Source organism: Ptychodera flava, unplaced genomic scaffold, assembly GCF_041260155.1.
Source record: "Ptychodera flava strain L36383 unplaced genomic scaffold, AS_Pfla_20210202 Scaffold_37__1_contigs__length_1687728_pilon, whole genome shotgun sequence".
NCBI classification, from domain to species: domain Eukaryota; kingdom Metazoa; phylum Hemichordata; class Enteropneusta; family Ptychoderidae; genus Ptychodera; species Ptychodera flava.
The window spans coordinates 616,616-636,232 of record NW_027248359.1 but is presented as its reverse complement, the minus strand read 5'-3'; the positions used below and the strand labels follow the sequence as shown (position 1 = coordinate 636,232).

Sequence of the window (19,617 nt, the reverse complement as noted above, 5' to 3'; positions counted from 1 at the left end):
ATATGTATATTCATACCCGGTATCATAATACAGGTGGTTTCAAGTAGAAACTAAAATCTCATTACACTATGTGTTTCACGTTATTGTGATCTTCAGACGAGAATGATCAGCTATTCGACATGGCAAGCCTTATGTTAGAGGCTAGTACTGAGTACATTTTTCAGTATTTCCTGATTAAAGATTGATATACTTGCCTGATCATTAATGAGAAACGTCTGCTTTCTATATTCTACATTGTATAGGTTACCGATAGGGGAAAATGTGTAAAGCAAGCTTATTCTGATGCTATAAAGTTTAAAACCAGTTGAATGCCTTGACAACAAACCCATCTTTTATTGCAGGAAATAATAATAAATAATAAATGTGAATAAATGTATGTCTGTCGCTATTTTTCGGTTTCAAAAAATATAGTTGAAATCAGTGAACTGCTATATAAGTTTTGGAATACTGTCTCAGATTTATTTTCCTTGAGTTTTTATACGAAAAAAATACTCCCCAAGTGCCACCAAATAACACCATTTTAATCTCTATTTTCAAAAGCTCCAATGGCAGGAGGGGGGATACCCCCCTCCTGACCTCCCCCGCGACCACTTATGCGGTCTCTTGTGGTGCTTTCACACCACATCTTCCCCCTCTTGAAAAAATCCTACAGAATAACTGCATGTCACCAGAGCACTGGATACAGACCTGTACATCAGCCCCTGCCACAGCAATTGGAACCTCCTTCCGACAAAGACCTATACCACAGGGTTTAATCAGGGTCTGTACTGGGCCTGTCGCGGCAGCGATCCATTTACTGTATAGATATTTAACTTTTCCAATTTTTTTTGGGGGGAGGGGGGTCACTCAAATTTTCTGTAGCAGAGAGGGGCGGTTACTCAAACACGTCATGGTTGCAGGGGGGGGGGGGGTTACTCGAAATTTGGAGTTTCGAAAGCATTTCCTCCGACCCCCCCCCCCCCCCCAGGCCGTAAATAATGACGGCTCCCTAACAGGCTACCCTCCCCCGTGATCACTCAAATCTACGAGCGGCCTCGGGGAAAGGTAGTGGCAACGCCTGGATGTAGCCATTCTCCGACGTTAACGAAGATTATAGCAATGCCATGGCCACCCATTGTTGGGCTCTCAGATTACGTCTGGTCCTTTAAACAAAAGAACCACGTCTTGACATTTCGTGGTCAATAATTGATTACTGATTACTGATTACAAAGCATCAAGATACTCTAACAGGAGCAAGCGATGTAATTTTTCTATTGGCAAAATGCTTGATATACAACAATATATACACATATACTGATTTTGTACATTTGTCAAATACGTTAAGTATACGCGTACGTATACTAATAAAATGCAAAACTACAGTGAACACTTAGTGTGCAAAGATCTGCATTACGTATACTCTTGATCTGCAACAATATACGCTAGGTATATCAGTGTATTGAAATGTTCCATATCAAAAGATACACTTACTTATGCAATAAATATTGCAAATAATGTACGTCAATACACGTAAATATACTGAATGTATATCAAAAATTTTGTCCAGTGTTTGTATATCAGAAAAGCTACACGTTATCAATTCTGACAAATCTACGCTGTTAAGCAAGCGTTCTGGGTTGATTTCAAAATGTCGCCACCAAACCAAATAGTATTATCAAAGGTTAACACCACCTATAAATAGAATGGTACGTCCCGATCATACATATATGAGAGTGTTGAGCTAAGAATCATTTCACTTTTTCTGTCTGAAGACTGCAGTATGCATGAAACTTAAGTAAGGTTTTTTAATTTGTACTCGACGTAATTTGTTATATATAATATATATATATATATATATATATATATAATATATAAGGGGGTGTGTGGATGTGTGTGATATATTGATCCTAGCCTATACGCATTTAATGGAAATAATAGTCGGATCTGCGCCTGTCCGAGTTGTTGTTTTTTGTTTACAAACAACGTATTGTGTTCTCGTTATTTCGATGCGCCTCATCATCATAGCTGCAAAATTAAAGTTATACGATGTAGATTATGACAGACATGTTTTAACTTTCAGCAATCCAATCGTAGCTTGGATACAGTGGTAACATTGGTCGTATGGATCTATTGCCACCTTTAAGTGCAGTTGTTACGGTTGAATCCATTTAAGCGACGGTCAATCAACTTCTTTAATAGATCGTAAATAATTTAATGTCAATTTGTATGCCATACGATACTTTACTTGTGCTAAGTGTGAACGAATTCGAACTTTGGACATGTCTGAGGAAAGACACCGGGTGGACACACGGACGGACAGATGCACAGGCGTAGAGATGCACAGCAAAACTGTACAGCCAAACTGCACAGCCAAACTCTACAGAAAGTACAAGCAGTCCCCTTCTAATACATCCCCGGAGGACTTACAAAGTGACACTAAATACTAAGTTCTATGTCGTCGTTCGCTTAAGCTTTTTGTTGCAAGTATCATATTGATCGTAACAAATAACTTAACAGATGACTATTATTTGCTAAGGCGATTATGAATTCAATAATTGTACTTACACTCAACACGTACGTCAGTTTGATTTAAACTCTCCCCTTGTTCTCCACTGAAATATGTATTGTTCACTTTACATGTATAGACTCCGCTATGTTTCGCTGAATTAACTTTGTCGATTATCAGGGGGTTGTGTCTTGTGAATGACTCTCTTCCTGGAATTTTCCATCCAATAGAAGTGAGAGTTGGGTTACCCGGTTTATATTCACAATTGATAGTAAGTGTTGTTCCTTCCTTTACACACACGTTCGATGGAGTTTTCGTTAGAGGAGGATCTGTGAATAACAAAAATGCAAAAACATTATATTTCAGTGTAATATGCTCAAAAAAAAAAGACAGCGTATTGCGTATTTGTCCCGGAAGGCCACTCTTTACGATGTTGTTTACGAGCATCATGTTAGTCATGGTATAATTTTTGTACCGCCATAGTAACCATACATGTTCCAGAAATGAGCAAAGTGCACTCACAGAGTAAAGTTCAGAGGAGCTGTATAGATTCCTGCCTTGGCCTCGATATTATACTGCTTCCCGCCAAAAATAGGACCCTCGTTTCGGACAATTTTAAGGAATTGTTTTACAAGAGTAAATTTGAAGGAACGAACTTACACTGAACATCTGGTGTAATGCTATTTAAACATGAAATCGACGAGGAACTATTTGTGTGTTCTAATCTGCAGCTGAAAGGAACACCATGATCATCTCTTGTTATTGTTGTCCTGATATCAAGGGAACTGTTGCCACTGTGGATTTCAGCTCCGTTTCTATACCACACTAGTCTGCCTGGTGGCGTGATATTTTCAGTCTTCAGTCTACACCGTAATGTTACCTCAGTGTTCTCGATGACTTCATTATGTCGGCCTATACCACTGAGTGCAGTACAGACAGGGTCGTCGGGATCTATTCATAAAATATTTGACTCGTCATTACTGGCGTCGGAAAAACAAGTGCAGTGTGAAATTAGAAGTGTTTATGAAGTTAACGGATTCAAATTGCCCACGTTTGAGCAAATGGAAGCTTTCATTGACAATGTTTGACGACATGGTTTATCAAAGTATTTCGCTGACATCATGTAATTCCCTGTTGAAGGTTTAACGATATTGAAAGTCATTTCATTAGACGAAGAAGATGAACTTACCAATCACGGTAATGGTTGCAGTAGCAGATCTCAGTGTATGATGAAAACAATGCCATTGTCCACTACTCTCTTTAGTCACTCTCTTGATGACCAGATTACTTTCTCCCTTTGATTTATCACCAGTTACGTCACAGCAATCTTTGACTGAAGTACCATTGATGGCTATCCATATATCGTCAATTGGTTTACCATTCAGTGGCCGTTTTGTCCATCCAGGAACTAGAAAATTTGATGTGTGCTCAGAGTAATTCACTGAACAATTCAGTGTCAAGGTATCTCCTTCTCTGACGTATGCATCTTCTGGTGTAACTGCCCAGGAAGTCAGACACGTCACTGTAACGGAGAGGTGAAATGATTTGAACTCCGTGCTATACAATTTCCTCTTGTTGATATAACAATATAAAACAGCGGTGAAATGCCTAATACAGAAAAACAATATCCAAAATTGGCAAGAAGATTGCATGCAGTAGCAAATTACCATTTTTTTTTTTTTTTTTTTTTTGGGGGGGGGGGCAAGTATGTTATAAAGTCAGAGACAGTTGTCCTCGGAACGCTAACCACCTTTATTAAAAGTTACACTTGGCAAAATGCTTGATACTCAACAATATATACACATATACTGATGCTACATGTGTCAAATACGTTAAGTATACACGTAAGTATATACTAACAAAATGGAAAACTACAGTGTACACTAAGTGTGCGAAGATCTGCATTACGTATACTCATGATCTGCATAGATATACACTACGCATATCAACGTATTGGAATGTTCCATATACAAAGATATACGTTGCGAATGCAATTAATATTGTGTTCCACATACGTCGAGATAAGTAAATATGCTAAGCGCATATCAAGCATTTTGTCCAGTGTCAAATTTAATAATTTATGGCAGGATAACAATTTAGTGATTTGTTAAAAATCGTTCTAGACTTGTGGTTACTATTTACACTACCCATTACAGCTGACAGTATGATTGAAAAACGCCCGTAGTCACGTGCACGTAGGTTGCATGCAGGAGCAGATTACCTTGTTTTGTTTTTTTGTTTTTGTTTTTGTTTTTTTTTTTGGTTTTTTTTTTGGTTTTTTTTTTGGGGGGGGATTTTACCGTATAATCATCATATACTCTCAGTTCATACACCATAACGTTTCATGATAAACTTACCGGAAGGCAGTAAATGTGTTTGATACAAAAACCAGCACGCTACCAGTAGTTCCGTGAGAACGTTTGTTCCTGCCATATATTGCACAAACTTCAAAATTCAGAAAGACTCTTTAACAAAATAAAAATAAAGAACATGTAAAATAAATTTGAGATGTCTAGTTTTTGAAATAAATTGCAATCCTCTCGCGTACTTTGTAGAACAAGCATGTTATAAAGTCAGAGACGGTTGTCATCTTGACGCTATCCACCTTTATTAAAGTTACACTTTGCAAAATGCTTAAATACTCAATAATATATACACATATACTGATGCTACATGTGTCAAATACGTTAAGTATACAAGTAAGTATACTAATAAAATGCAAAACTACAGTGTACACTCAGTGTGCAAAGATCTGCATTACGTGTACTCATGATCTGCAAAGAAATACGCAACGCATATCAACGTATTGGAATGTTCCATATACAAAGATATACGTTGCGTATGCAATTAATATTGTGTTCCATATACGTCAATATAAGTAAATATGCTAAGCGCATATCAAGCATTTTGTCCAAGTCAAATTTAATAATTTATGACATGATAACAATTTTGTGATTTGTTTAGAATCGTTCTAGACTTGTGGTTACTATTTACACTACGTATACCCATTACAGCTGACAACATGACTGAAAAGCGCCCGTAGTCACGTGCACGGTGCGGCGCGATTCCTTTTCTATACAGCATGCCTTTCTCCATCACAGTCGATGCAGGCTCCAACTGAACCGCCTCCTAGTCGTCTGTTTATGGAACACATAATTTCTGCTGCGATGGAAGTGTAACGCCCTCCCCCGTAGGAATTTTATCGCGAAGTGTCCCTCACGTGGCTAAGGCGTCGGAAGGTCATTGACTCAGATCGTACGAGAAGCATATAAGAGATAGTGTGATAGGTTAAGTAATTATTGGTTAAGATTTCAATGAGAACAATTGTACCGTGGCCGAAAACGACACAGACCCTCTTCAGTTTGTAATTGCGTCGTTCTGTTTGAGCTGCGTCGTTCTGTTTTGACCTGCGCTCTTCAGTTTGTAATTGCGTTGTTCTGTTTGAGCTGCGTCGTTCTGTTTCGACCTGCGCTCTTCAGTTTGTAATTGCGTCGTTCTGTTTGAGCTGCGTCGTTCTGTTTTGACCTGCGCTCTTCAGTTTGTAATTGCGTCGTTCTGTTTGAGCTGCGCTCTTCAGTTTGTAATTGCGTCGTTCTGTTTGAGCTGCGTCGTTCTGTTTTGATCTGCGCTCTTCAGTTTGTTATTGCGTCGTTCTGTTAGAGCTGCGTCGTTCTGTTTTGACCTACGCTCTTCAGTTTGTAATTGCGTCGTTCTGTTTGAACTGCATCGTTCTGTTTGATCTGTGCTCTTCAGTTTGTTTTCAGCATAACACGGAAGTACTGGAGTAAACATTTTGTAACAAACATTGAACGGTCACTTGGAGAATATGCAACTTGGCATGGGTGCCCGTGGAGTCATAGGTAGTAGAGGGAGAGCAACTCCACACATCGTTCACATATTGGTTGTTTGCGTTTAATGTATGGTGGTGTGTATTTTTTGTTTCACTGTCTTGTGTACAGAACAGAATAGGTACGGCGAGACAGCTGAATATGAATGTCAGTGCAGTCTGTACAATGGCAATTTAGGTACGGCGAGACAGCTAAATATGAATGTCAGTCTGTACTCCAGAGTAGAGACACTGCGTACGACACTAACGCTATGTTTCGAAAGTTTGCCAGACTTTCTTTATCAATCGCCTCAAGTCAGGTTCAGTGGATAAATTTCGTGGTATATAAACGGCAGATTGTACGTATTCTTTCATTCTGGAAGCTAGGATGTCTAACTTTGTTCTATTGTGTTAAAGGTTGTGTTCGTATTGTGTTTACTAGACATATATATATATATATATATATATATATATATATATATATATATATATATATATATATATATATATATATATATATCGGAGTGTCTATTGCCACGCGCGTGGCAATAGCCAAGGTGGCTATTGACACGCTTAGATTTTTTCGGAGACATATTTTGTCAACTGATTGAAGTAAACTTTTCCCAGTTTGTGTAGAAATTAGTTCAAGTAAGTGTAATTGTATATTTCTGCCACGATTCACCTTGCGCTCAGAAAGTTCATGAAGTTGGTCTGATGGTCGACGAAGGGGACGACCGGTCAACAGCGTCACCGGTGTAGCGACCTTTCACATATTAACCAGCTTGATTTGGGTAAATTATTTCCGATAAAACTTTGAAATTCGAATTAAAAGGGCCTTGGCAACAATTTTTATAATAAAAGTTTAAAAGACAAATAGGTCCCCAAGTTTTCAGCTGCAGACGATCTTTTTCTTTTTTATCAATCAAAGTAATGGTTGCTTGTCTTTGGGAAACTGACACTGACAACTCTCCATATGGACGTGTACATATAGTTTAAACTCAGTACAATTAAATTACCATATAAGGGCAAGAACGCCATACCCCGGGCTTTTATTACTGGACATGTTTTTCGAAGCTTGGTAGCCCTCTTCGAGACTCAAATAACCCTCACAAATATTTGTTCTGTAATTCTGACAGTAAAGGAATATGCAAATCGCCAGTGAACTCTTCTGGTTTTTCTTCAGGAAAACAATGTGTAGTCTGGTATAAATTTCGATAAAATTTTTTCTGCGTGTTTAAAATTTCATTTAAATCTGTAGATGCTTGAAGTTTACGAATGTGATTTTTGTAATGATTTCTCTTTTCAAGCTTCAAAAAATAAGCATTGCTTTTTTCACCAAGCTCATGTCATCTTACTCTAGCAAGTTGAATAATACCTTGTGTTTTGACTTCGTAAATATCATCTAAAGCTCTCTGAACTTCATCAATGTCTTTTCATGTTTTTCTATTTCACTTTCTTAATTTCGAGGTCCTTTTTTGTTGCTCCAGCTTTTTTCCCTTGTGTCTTTGACACTTAGCCCGTTTTTTGCTGTATTTTATACAAAAGTCCATGATTTTATACTATTTAAGCCTTGGATCAAGAACGTCAGTGAAATCTTGTCCCAAATATTTTTTTTCATGCTGCAAACCTTCGAGCAACCAATAATCGCATACAGAAGGAACAGAAGTATGCGATACACTTACAAATGCCAGACTTCACAAAGCTACAATAGCTCGCAATCAGATTCAAATGAGCATACGCAAACACAACAAGACTAAACCGTAGACATAGCTTCCGTAATTGAACAACAAACTTCAGTGGAACAACATATTAACACACAAAATCAATCAATCATTCAACATGTCTCACCAATCAAAAATGAATTTTAAGTGACTGATGAAGAAAACTCTGTTTTCCAAACGTAGCTTCAAAGGATCGCAGTGTAACGCTAGTCTCTCCGCTCCGATGTGGGTTAACAGCAAGACACTGAAGACACGTAAATTACGGGTACGTCTCGCCATGGCTAATCAACCCTTTACATAAAACAGCTAAGCATTATATACACACACATAGAATCATACACAAAACGCAAACAACTCAGATATGAACGATGTGTGGAGTTGCTTTCCCTTTATTACAACAAAACAAACTGAAGAGCGACGATCAAACAGAACGATACAGTTCAAACAGTACGACGCAATTACAAACTGAAGAGCGCAGGTCAAAACAGAACGACGCAGCTCAAACAGAACGACGCAATTACAAACTGAAGAGCGCAGATCAAAACAGAACGACGCAGCTCTAACAGAACGACGCAATTACAAACTGAAAAGGGTCTGTGTCGTTTTCGGCCACGGTACAATGGAATACGGGATATTCAACGGTGTGATATTGATATAATCTGAAGACTGGCGGGAAAATGACCACGTGATAACCATAGTAATTATGTATCTTTAGAGACGTATTTAACTTTGTAGCCAATTTACACTAAAGACGATCATTTCGTACCGATAAAATTATATAAGTATCGAAAATTCTTTTTGAGTTTAGACAATAGATTTTTAGTGCATATGTTGTAATTTCTTAATTTCAGAACTTTCAGGGTTTTTTTATGAAATATATTGTATATTTTCCACCGAGTACCACGTGACACGAACAGAGTTTTATGATGTTGATTTATGTTGTAATATCTCCCAAGTCAGCATTTTACAGTTCAGCATATTTAATTTAAGAAAGTGGCGTGATTGTACATACGTACAGCGCGTGATGTTTCAAGGTGACAATCCAGGTGGCAATAAAAGTGCCGACAATGACTGTAAGTTTGGAGAGTCAACGTATCATGGAGAGTCAGGATTTCGTTGTATCACGAGATGGTGTGTCAATAGAATACAATGTGTATTACCGTTTGAGTAAAGGTAGATTACGTAATAGAGTAAGCTTAAAATTGTGATAAATGAGAAATGACATTTAATTCAGGGGAGAGACGGGGATGAGAGAGCTTAAGTTGTTACTTGGGCTGAGTTTCCATGCAGACAATAAAGCCATCAATCTCAATTCTAACGGGCGTGTTCGTCTTCAGGTACACAAGTATTACGGTCCCGTTGTACCTCGGATATCTGGTAAGGACTGGACAACGTACGATTACTGTTCGCAACGGACAGCTTGAGGCTATTCCCCCATGAAACCCAGAGTGAAGCAGGACCAGTGTTACGACACTAAACACAAATCTCATGATTAACCATTAGGATACACTAATTATCACCAGACTCACCATACAACTATAAATAAATAAATAAATAAATAAATAAATAAATAAATAAATAAATACTTTATTGACGCTCTTAAGCCTAAGGAAAGGGTAAACATCGTCATACATAAAGACCTCAAAGAAGCAATACAACGAGTTACAATAAAAAACACTTCAGCTTTTACCCATACAAATTTTGACGTGGGCACTATCCGGTTCAGGCCCGAGAACTAGATAGCCACCACGTCTATGAATATTAGCGTGAACTGGGGCGATGAAACTACAAAGAATGCTTCGGATAAGGCTGGCAGGAACGCAAACAAATTATCTCCACTTTATCCCAAATTCTACACTTGGCTCTTCTAAGTATTTCTCTGCACTCCCACCTGGTCAGTCGACAACGACTGGATTTTCGGTAGTTGAGAACGGCAACACCAAACGATGTGTCCATTGTCCATTGAGTTGAAACGGATACTAGCAAACTATTAAAAGTGCATGTTATGTTGTAAAATACCAAAGTCACCATTTTTGGTCGAAAATGAAAAGAAATGCGTTGCGACACACGATAATGCCGAGTATTTGAGCCCCACAGTCCCTCAAGAATATAATAAGGCAATACTTGATTTCTACCGACATTAGAAAAGATTACAAAAGTAGAAATTATCACATGCCCGTGCGTGGTTTGCTACAATTCTTTTGTTTCAAACCCACACCATGTATAAATTAAAATGATAACAGCGGCTCAATATTACGATTGGTTGAAACATAATAGAACATGGGGTTAGTACGCAGAATACCTCCATGTGAAAAATTAGTTACTGCGTAATTCTTTCAAAAATGTGTAAATGAGCGAGATCATGTTGTCGATACTGTGCTGGTATTTCGTGGCGCCAGCATTGTTAGAGTCCAAACAAAGAAACTTCAGCTTGATCACTAGCGTCCCAGAATGCTAATGTATTTTGAGTGTGAAATATTACTATTCTGTGCGCCAATTTGGAAGATTGTGACAAGCCCATATACGAGCGCGCTCGCGTTTGTCCGATCGCTCTAAGCTGACATTGTATGGTATGCATTACACATCAGCGACGAGTGCTACGCTTGGGATCGTGTCGATCGGTACGACTGTATGACATGTAACAATGGTCCAGTTCAAGTGACTTGAATGACTACAAAACTGATGTTTCCTTCGTTGCGTAACTATAACTGTATAAGCAGGCGATAAAATAAGTACTTAATTACCTTGACAAATACTAACCATAAAATGTGATTCATGACGCGTCTGACATGTGCTATAACCGCAATCATATCATCGCTTAGCGGCAAGCACTAACGAATATGGCGGCAAGCTTTAAAGTTGCATATCTATCGTGATTTGATTGTTGACTTCTAAGCAAAGATGGGGAGATCATCGTTAATTTGTACCTTTCGTTCGGGTTATTCGTGCTCTGAACTTTACAGAAATCTGCGTCTTTTGAGCCTTTTTTACGTCTGTAACGATAACAGCAAGAGGAATACTGTCATACATCCTCCTGAGGTTCTCCAATACAACAAAGGAGACAAACATTACTGTGCTGTTCGTGAAGCTACCTTTTAATCAATGAATATAAATAACATCGTATACATTCATCAATCCCGATACTTCGGTCACCTACTTCAGATTCAATTGCAAAGTATGATATTTCTCGACACTTCATTATTTTACCACAAAAATCATTGCATTTATTACTTCTTTTTTATAACGATCATAATACCATACGGTTAGAAAAATCGACTAGTATTAATTTGAACAGCCCTTAAGGTTTATTGCTTTTAACAACGATGGAATGCGATACACTCCCCTGAGCACCACTCATTTCACAGAACGAAAGTCTAGCTCATTACTAAAGGAAATAGAGTAGGCATGACTGTGCGAAAGGTGGGGATGGAGAAATGGCTGACGCTTGCCAAAATAGAGTCTCCGTGTCTACCTTACAGCGTAATTTGGGATTGACACTTCCTTCAGCGTTTGTGTTAACCAGGCGTAAACGTTGACGGATAAATACAGTGCACCGTGTTTGAGCTCGACTCATGCAGCGGCCAACCTAGTGGTGGCAAAGTGCCTCCAATTTACGTATATTCAGCCTTTAACACATGAAACTTAAACGTTTTGTTTGGTTGACCCATATATACTTGCTATTGAAATCCTGGGCCTTTCGACCCAGCCCGAGACCATCGTCACTTCGCTAATTTTTTGCAATATTCATCGCAAAGTGTGCCGCAAGTGGTAGAGAAGTACATGGCATTAAGCGAAGCGACAACATTATAGAGACTACCACTGCGTTGTGCAGTCTCGCTTTACAGGCTTGCATAGCTCGTCATAGGTCATAGGTCGTCCATGCCGGTCAATTTGTTAACACACCACTGGCTAGAGTAACCGAGGTTAACACAATTAACGAGTTACAAAGCGCCACAGAACGTTGAGACATACCTAAGAATAAACTAAAAACCAAGAAACCGTGGTCTTGGGTCGCTTAAGCTTACCAGTGGGCACGTAATGCAACCGGCACTTCGAGTAGAGGAGACGTTATTTTTCAAAGCTGACCGTACATTGAAAATGGCTCACCCCTCAGTACGAAGAATTACGTCCGCATGCGTTTATTTATACACGTGGTTGACCTTTTGTCATACGCTCTTCATCAACTTGTTACAGTCATGAAGAGCCTCAATGTTTTCGATTTTGGTGAATTTGTCCCTTATGGAGCTGTATCAAACGAACTTACACTTCCTCAAACATATGTTGTGAGAGAATCAAAATGATGAGAACAGATGGCAACGCTTTATCAGTTGTGAAAAGCTAAGAATATGTGATAAAATTTCCATGAAAGGAAAGGAAAACAATGAGAAAGCGGATAAATGGGATATGTCTTTGATCCAAATTTGTCTATTTCTCAATCGAGAAAATTTGAATGGCGCAGTTTAATATAATTATTACTGACAAGTCTGACAGTATGTCTGCTTGACCGGAGTGTGATACCTTTTTTCATTCCTTTACCTTAATTGATTGAGTCACGTACAGTAATGAAAAAAGTACTGAACACATATTTGAATTCAATATAAAGTTTGTTCGGAACTTGAAAATCTAAGAAACCATGCTATTTGCATCACGCAGCTTCACTGTTTATTTTCATTTAAAATTCTGCTCACCCATTCAGATATGAATAACCTTGCTTTGGCAAAATGTCTCTCTTTGTATAGTGTTATGTTAGCAATAACATGAGCATTATACTTATACTATTATGCCGTTCATACACAGGCCATTGAAACGTCTCTGAAACGGTTCTGGGCCAATACTGACGCAGAAAGTTATGTGTGGACACTCCGAAGTGGTTCTGAAGCGTTTCAGATTTGAGACGGTTTAGTCGGCCCGACCAGAGCCGTTGTAGGGATTAACTCTATCCGCAAATCGCTGTGTGGACAGACTGAGCCGCTTCAGAAGCGTTTCAAACGCCCTCACGCGACAGGTGTTTTTAACATAAAACAAAACAACAACCAATATACAATATTCACTGTCGCCATGGCTGCCGAACACAGTACTACATCTCGCGGTATACTGGTCCGACGAAGAGATAAGCTTGCTACCAAAAATCCTATCAATTCGACCAGAAAAATTCATTACGATTTGAAAAACGTCGAATTAATAGGAAATTAAAACTGCCGAAATAATTTAGTGGTCGAATTTAATTTGGAACGACGAGGATGAAATTTAAGCGAGACATGTTTGCCATGTTGAGACTGCTTCAAAGCATGGACTGTGAAATTTTGTGAGGTCGACAAATTTCGTAACAAAAAAACCTCAAACGCACGTTGGTGTCACATCAAAATCAAAGTGGCCGCGATTACAGACGGAAACAATCTGTGACACTGCCACCGGCCGCTCGACGGACGACACGTAAGTTGACATCGTGTGCCAGCCCTTGGAAATATATTGTAACTCCTTGACAGGCAGATGAGATAGTCTTATAGCGTTTGATGCATTGAAAGTTTGTAAAAATAATAAAAAATGACATCACCGATCATAAGAAACGTGGTGTTGAAGATAATAGTTTTTAAAAGAAGACTATGACGACCATATTTCTGTAAGTATTATCTAACTTTAGAAAACCAACATCTGAAGATTTACTTCAACCAACACTTTTGGATTTGTTCCACTCTTTATTATAAGATTAGTCGAATTTCTGGAAAGTAGGTGTACATTTTCGATGTCTGTGTATCGTCTACACCGAAGTCATATCCGAAAGAGTATAATCAGTTCGCGACAGCGTAAAGCTCTCTCTCCCTCTCTCTCTCCGGCATTTCAATGTTTTATATTGTCGACATTTATATATCAGTCTGAAGTTTCAGGTCACTGCTCATTGCAAGTAGTTGATGTCAATTTTTCCGTATCGGGCATTGTCTCTATCGTCACTCTAATCGTTAGTGTTTTCCTGTTATATTCCATATCAAACTCAAAACACAACGTGAACAACGCTGATAATATATTGCATCTTTCGTATCGAAAACCGGTAAAGTTCGTAACTGGTGACATGTCACGGCCTGGAGAAAGTTCATCACCATCGATCGAATGTCCGTGGCGCTTTTGCTTCCAAATAGACATATTGAAATGCACAGGGAACTTCGCGGTATGGCAATTATATGAATTTTACCGTGAAGAAAGTCTGTGACTTTAAACTGGCCGTACAACCAACAATAAACATGGCGGAGCAATGATACCGATTTCAGAGACTTCGATTTTTTTTTCATTGCGACCTCGACCGCTGGTGAGAGCGAGTCGTCTATTTTTTTCCCACTGGCTATTTGGCTTTGAATTTTCAATTGCCATCATGTGCTAAGTTAAAGCTAAAAACAAGACGGGCGTTCTCTGTAAATCAATAAGCCTTTTGAATATGAAAAAATCGGACATCTGAACCTCAACACGCAGCTTGAAAGTTGTTCTCCGAATCAGGACAGGGACATCGGCCCGAGACATCGGTGAGGCCGGATTTCACGTAGTAGCTATGGAAACCGACGGCTCGTTCGTTGTAAGAAACCATGCGATGTACGCTCCCTTTGGCCGTGGAATTTCGCCGTATCGCCTCTACAGACTACACCATCTATTACCTAACCATGCTATTAAACAATCACACGATAGTTCAGTAACATATATCTTCATTAATCTACCGATCATCCACCGTCGAACACTTCGAAAACAATGGTCGCGGTCACGGATTCAAGGACGTTCACAAGAAGAAATTATCAATAAGTGGCGCGCAGAATTATTTTTACTGGTTTTGAGAACTTCTAAAATAACTTGTAATCTGTATATCTTCACACATCGAACCGATATTGTATACCTATCACCGTCGAAGTTTATGTCTTTCACTGTAGAGTTCTTTTTATCCAAAACACATATTCAGAAGAGTCCCACAGAGCAGTCAAATGAAAGGATAATTGCTTCAAGCGAATGAAATTGCACGAAAGAATGAAAATCAACAGCACACCATGGACGTGATTTAAAACAATAGCGCTTGTGAATAGGACTATTCTATTTGAGTAAAAAGTGCCGTTTTTCTCGCAATTTTAGCAACTGTAACGACCCTTTATTCTTTAATACCTTTCCATAATTGAATTAAACTAGGTTTAGGGCTTATACACACAGTGTACATGTACACTGATGTACAGAACTTTAAAAAGTATTCTGCTGGTAACGAACAGGGGTTTACACTCTAATGGGCGCAGTAAAACAATGGTCACGTCCATAGGTTCAAGGACGTTCACGGGGAGACACGATGGCAAATAGTGCAGTGTCGTAAAATTGCTTAGACTAGTTTTAAGAACCGTACAATATCTGGTCATCGGTGTACCGCTACATGTGAATCGAAACGACAAGTGTACGACACGACTGGACCTATAGCTTCGAAATTTTATGGGAGAGACACCACGACTGAGACCGACAGTAGCATAACAAACTATTCCCAATTGTGCGTCCGTGTTTAATACAGACATCTCTGTAGGTGATTCTGGTTTCTCTTGAATCAAAAGTCCGACATTGACAAAATTGACATAAAATAAGTCCGCAAAGTTATGTTTATTCAACTAACTGATTCATCTCCTTTGATATCCCCTATTAGCTACATGTAAACAGTCCGGAAAGACTGACATCGATGTCTCCCGAGCCCCCATTTCTTCACCGTTTTGCAAAACATCTCATCAGCCGGACGCATGGGCAATGTCTTTGTACGTTGGTCAAAACTAATGACAGTATAGGTCAGGATGTAACATCGGTCAAAGTAATATTGAATATGGAAGACGAAAATGCTTTCATTGATTGACAAAAATGAGAGGGAACGAGTCAGTAAATATCGAACCATAAAGGGGAGATCGAGACTGCCATCCCCCATGATTAATCAACTGGGAACAAAATATATATTTCGATCAACAGACTTACACAACCAGAGACAGCATTTTATTCAGCTTTAAAATAAGTCACCGCCTTTCCTATAATAACACCCCGTTTGCGTTTCGATCTACTCTGCTCTGTCCCAATCGGTATGGTCGTCCGGGTTTCGCCTGCCGTACTGACTGATACATGGTTATTTCTTCACATATTTTTTCATCGTTTGGCATAAAATACAGCATCTCTTTGGTGCACAAGGCAAATCAACGTTTAGAAGGAAAGTCACAGGAGGTTAGGATATTATATACCGTAGGTGAAATTAGAATGGAATGTTGAAGATGAAAAGACTTTTATCAGTCGACAAAAATTGCCATAAACCGATAATTGAGATTGTCTATGATTTATTAATTGGGAACAAAAAATTCGATGGAGTCATTAATTTTGTGTTTGATTCGTTTCAAAAATGTGTTCCTACATTCTTATCCGATTGTTTGTGTTAATAAAAATGTTTGTTTCGCCTCGGATATTTGTAGGGAAGTTTGGATTAGTGTGGACGGTAATGTTTTGTTTGTGTGAGGAAAGCTTATGGCGAGGCGAAACAAACATTTTTATTAACACAAACAATCGGATAAGAATGTAGGAACACATTTTAGAAACGAATAAAACACAAACTCGACACAAAAACATTTTGGATAGTTAGGTGGGTGGGGAGCCTCTTTCACATTCTTTACAGCCAGTACGACGTCGTCCATTTCAGCCATCTTGTTACAAACAATGCTTGGCCATACACACCTTTTGAACTCGAGAGGGCGCATTAAGACGTCTTAAACATCAAAACAATGGCTTAATTTTGTGTATGTGGACGCAAGCGGACTCAATCTATTAATCCCCTGTGTTTACAAATCACAAATAGTGTTGCAGAAGCGTTCAATTTTTCCCTGTCTGAACATAGTATATAAGTGAAGCAACATACTGACGCTAAAGAATGCCTGATCTGGTTGAACTGCCGCGCGGGCTCGTTAACAAATTCCACTTATGCATTCGACTGAGAACGCTGATACTAAAGACACTATCTAGCTTACATATGTCCGTACCAGGCCGCTCATGAGACAAATTATATCACGTCACTGCGTCTTGCTAACGCTGGCTAAACTAAATAACCTGCGAATGCCTTTTAGTTTGTACTTCTTTGTCCGTAATACATATTGCGATGTTTCAATTAGTTCGGAACTTTGGCAGGCGGATGTTTAATATCATTCTATTCTGGAGAAAATTGTGCCTTACATACGACCAACAAATGGTAGTTTGCCGCAGCCTGTGGGTCAGGTTGGGCGGAAGTGTGGAATACCGGCATCAGTGTAAAACCTTGAGATAACAGGGCACGGCCTAGACTTACCAAAAATCTGTTATCAAATGAAAATCAAAAAATAAAGGCAAGCATGTTTGAAAAGGCCGTTTACTACCATCATTAGTGAAGTAATAAACTTCGGCAGGCTGTGGCATCATGAGTGGTGAGGGTTTTGCGAAATTGAAGTGACACACTTTAGGAGACTGCCACGAAGATCTTTTGGTGTTGACGCGATGGCCCCGGCCATTATTAAGCTTATTAAACGTGCTTCGTAGGCTTTAGTCGAAAGACCCGTGCCACTCTAGACTGTTGAAAATAATATATCCTCCGCATACGCATGCAATCGGAAAACTTTTGTTAAAATTTCAATTAAAATCGGATGGACTATTTTAACAAAATCACGAATAAAATATTTTTAAATTGATATTTGATCTGGAAGAGTCGTTAAACTGGCGGGAAAAAAACAACAAACACGGCAATTTCAAATTCAACTTCAATGAAACACAACAGTCACATGTTCGAGTCCAACGTGTGAAATCTGGAGAATACGAGCGCGAACAAAATTGGAAAATTCTCATTTCGGAAGATCACCAGTCCTGGGCTTTGTCAGAACTCTAAGAATCATATATCACGGCCCTACGACGTTTGCGTGGTGGAGACTTGAACGTGGGCGTGGCAACATTAATTAATGGTGAATGAACCGCCGTAAATAACCGTCCCGCTGAATATACCCGCTGTTGCTGCTGCCTGGGTTTGGTACGTGCTTTCGTTGATGGTCTTGTGAAATGGTGGATTTGCTGGTCTTGCTTCTGTCACATTTCCCGATGATGGAACCATTGCTGTTTCTTCCTTGTTATTGTTGGATAGTATGTTGGACATCTCATTTTGTTGCTCGAGCGACGCTACAGCGTAGTTGTTTATGCTCTGAACGTTACGGTGTCCAGACAACTGCTGCACTTGAGTTGGGGGAATCCCGGCGTGGAGCAAATTTGTTATGTCCGTTTTCTGCATGCTGTGATTAGTTTTCTTCCCGGAGATTCCCGCTTTATTACACATCGTTTTCACAACATTAGCCAACTTGTTTGACCCATTGGATTTTTCTTATACCAAATATGAGTCGTGGGGGTGTAATTAATACTGAGATAAAACGGACTGTCCGGAGTGTTCATTTCTTGAGGACGACGGCTAGCGAATTGACGATAAGTCGCGACCGGGCAGCTGTTCATGGCGTTGGGTGTCGCAGATATCCTGGGGTTAAACGGTCGTGTTGAACTTCCTGCTTGCCCCCATCGCGTTTTTGTTTCCCTCTCGTTGAATTCGAGATATTCTAGGCCGCCGGCGGTTTTCTTCAGCATTATATCACCCCATTCAAGTTGACGATTTTCTTGCCCGCCGCGGAACCCGAGCATTTTGGTGTTGTAAGTCCACACTGCATTGAAGAGAGCTTCAACGAGAATTTTTTTTTCTTCTCCCTCAGTCAGTCTGTCGGTTGCGTTTGGTTTGTTTCCCATTCCGTGCTTTTTCAGTTCTGCTCTTTTGGCTGAGAGGCATTTTCGCGACTTCTCGAACAACTTATCGCGTATGATGGAAAACCCGTAGCCGCTGTCTTGTAATAACCGATCGATACCTCTTTGATAGTTTTTGTAAGAGTATCAGGCTCATAGTCGCTACTGTCCTCCTGGAGAGTCCCTAAAAAGAACGCTGCAAGATAGTCGTCAAGCTCAGCAGGAGGGATGTCACGTATTCGGCAGGTTTCGTTTGGCCTTATAGCATTCAGCCATTGCTTAAACTGTTTGGTAGCCGTGTTGGTGTTTTGTACGGTATTTTTCTTTTTTGAAGACTGACGAACTCCTCCCGGTCACTATCAGTAAACTCTACATACAGTTGATGTTGTTGTTCGGGTTGGGGTGGTAAATTTTCAAAAACTTCTTCCACAGCTAAAGAATCTGACAGACTGAAAAGTTCTTGTAGGTTTTCGCTGACAGACACGGTGGAATGGCATGGTTGTTGTTATAGTGACCGTCTTATATCGGTGTCTCATAAAAATTTCAAAATATTTCAGATGATAAAAATTATTTAAAATGAAGTTCAATTTACTTCCAAATCGGTACGCTGCATGCAAATGTTGTGTTCGCTGTTTTTTTCCGAATGCATTTACCATGAATACATGATATTTTTGAAAGTTGTGGTTTTGAATTTGCCGGTCCTCCGATAGCACTTTTGTTTGTCGTCTGCGCGTCTCTACATACGCACGGACGGAACAGCTGGTCGGTCATCGATCTGTCAGTGCCCGTGCGGTGTGATGCTCTGCTCTTTAATT

The 19,617-nt window shown here is 39.4% G+C and overlaps 1 protein-coding gene across 1 annotated transcript in view; it reads right to left on the bottom strand.

Moving 5' to 3' along the window:
* LOC139127810 (nephrin-like) overlaps window positions 1–19,617 on the bottom strand; it is a 65,397-nt gene that overhangs the window by 29,687 nt on the left and 16,093 nt on the right. Inside the window, exons 2-5 of the mRNA XM_070693678.1 lie at window positions 4,843–4,950; window positions 3,675–4,007; window positions 3,146–3,436; window positions 2,545–2,814 (exon numbers count right to left, since the gene is read on the bottom strand). Coding sequence (XP_070549779.1) covers window positions 2,545–2,814; window positions 3,146–3,436; window positions 3,675–4,007; window positions 4,843–4,918 — 970 coding nt within the window. The 5' untranslated portion in view covers window positions 4,919–4,950. The remainder of the gene's footprint in view (window positions 1–2,544; window positions 2,815–3,145; window positions 3,437–3,674; window positions 4,008–4,842; window positions 4,951–19,617) is intronic.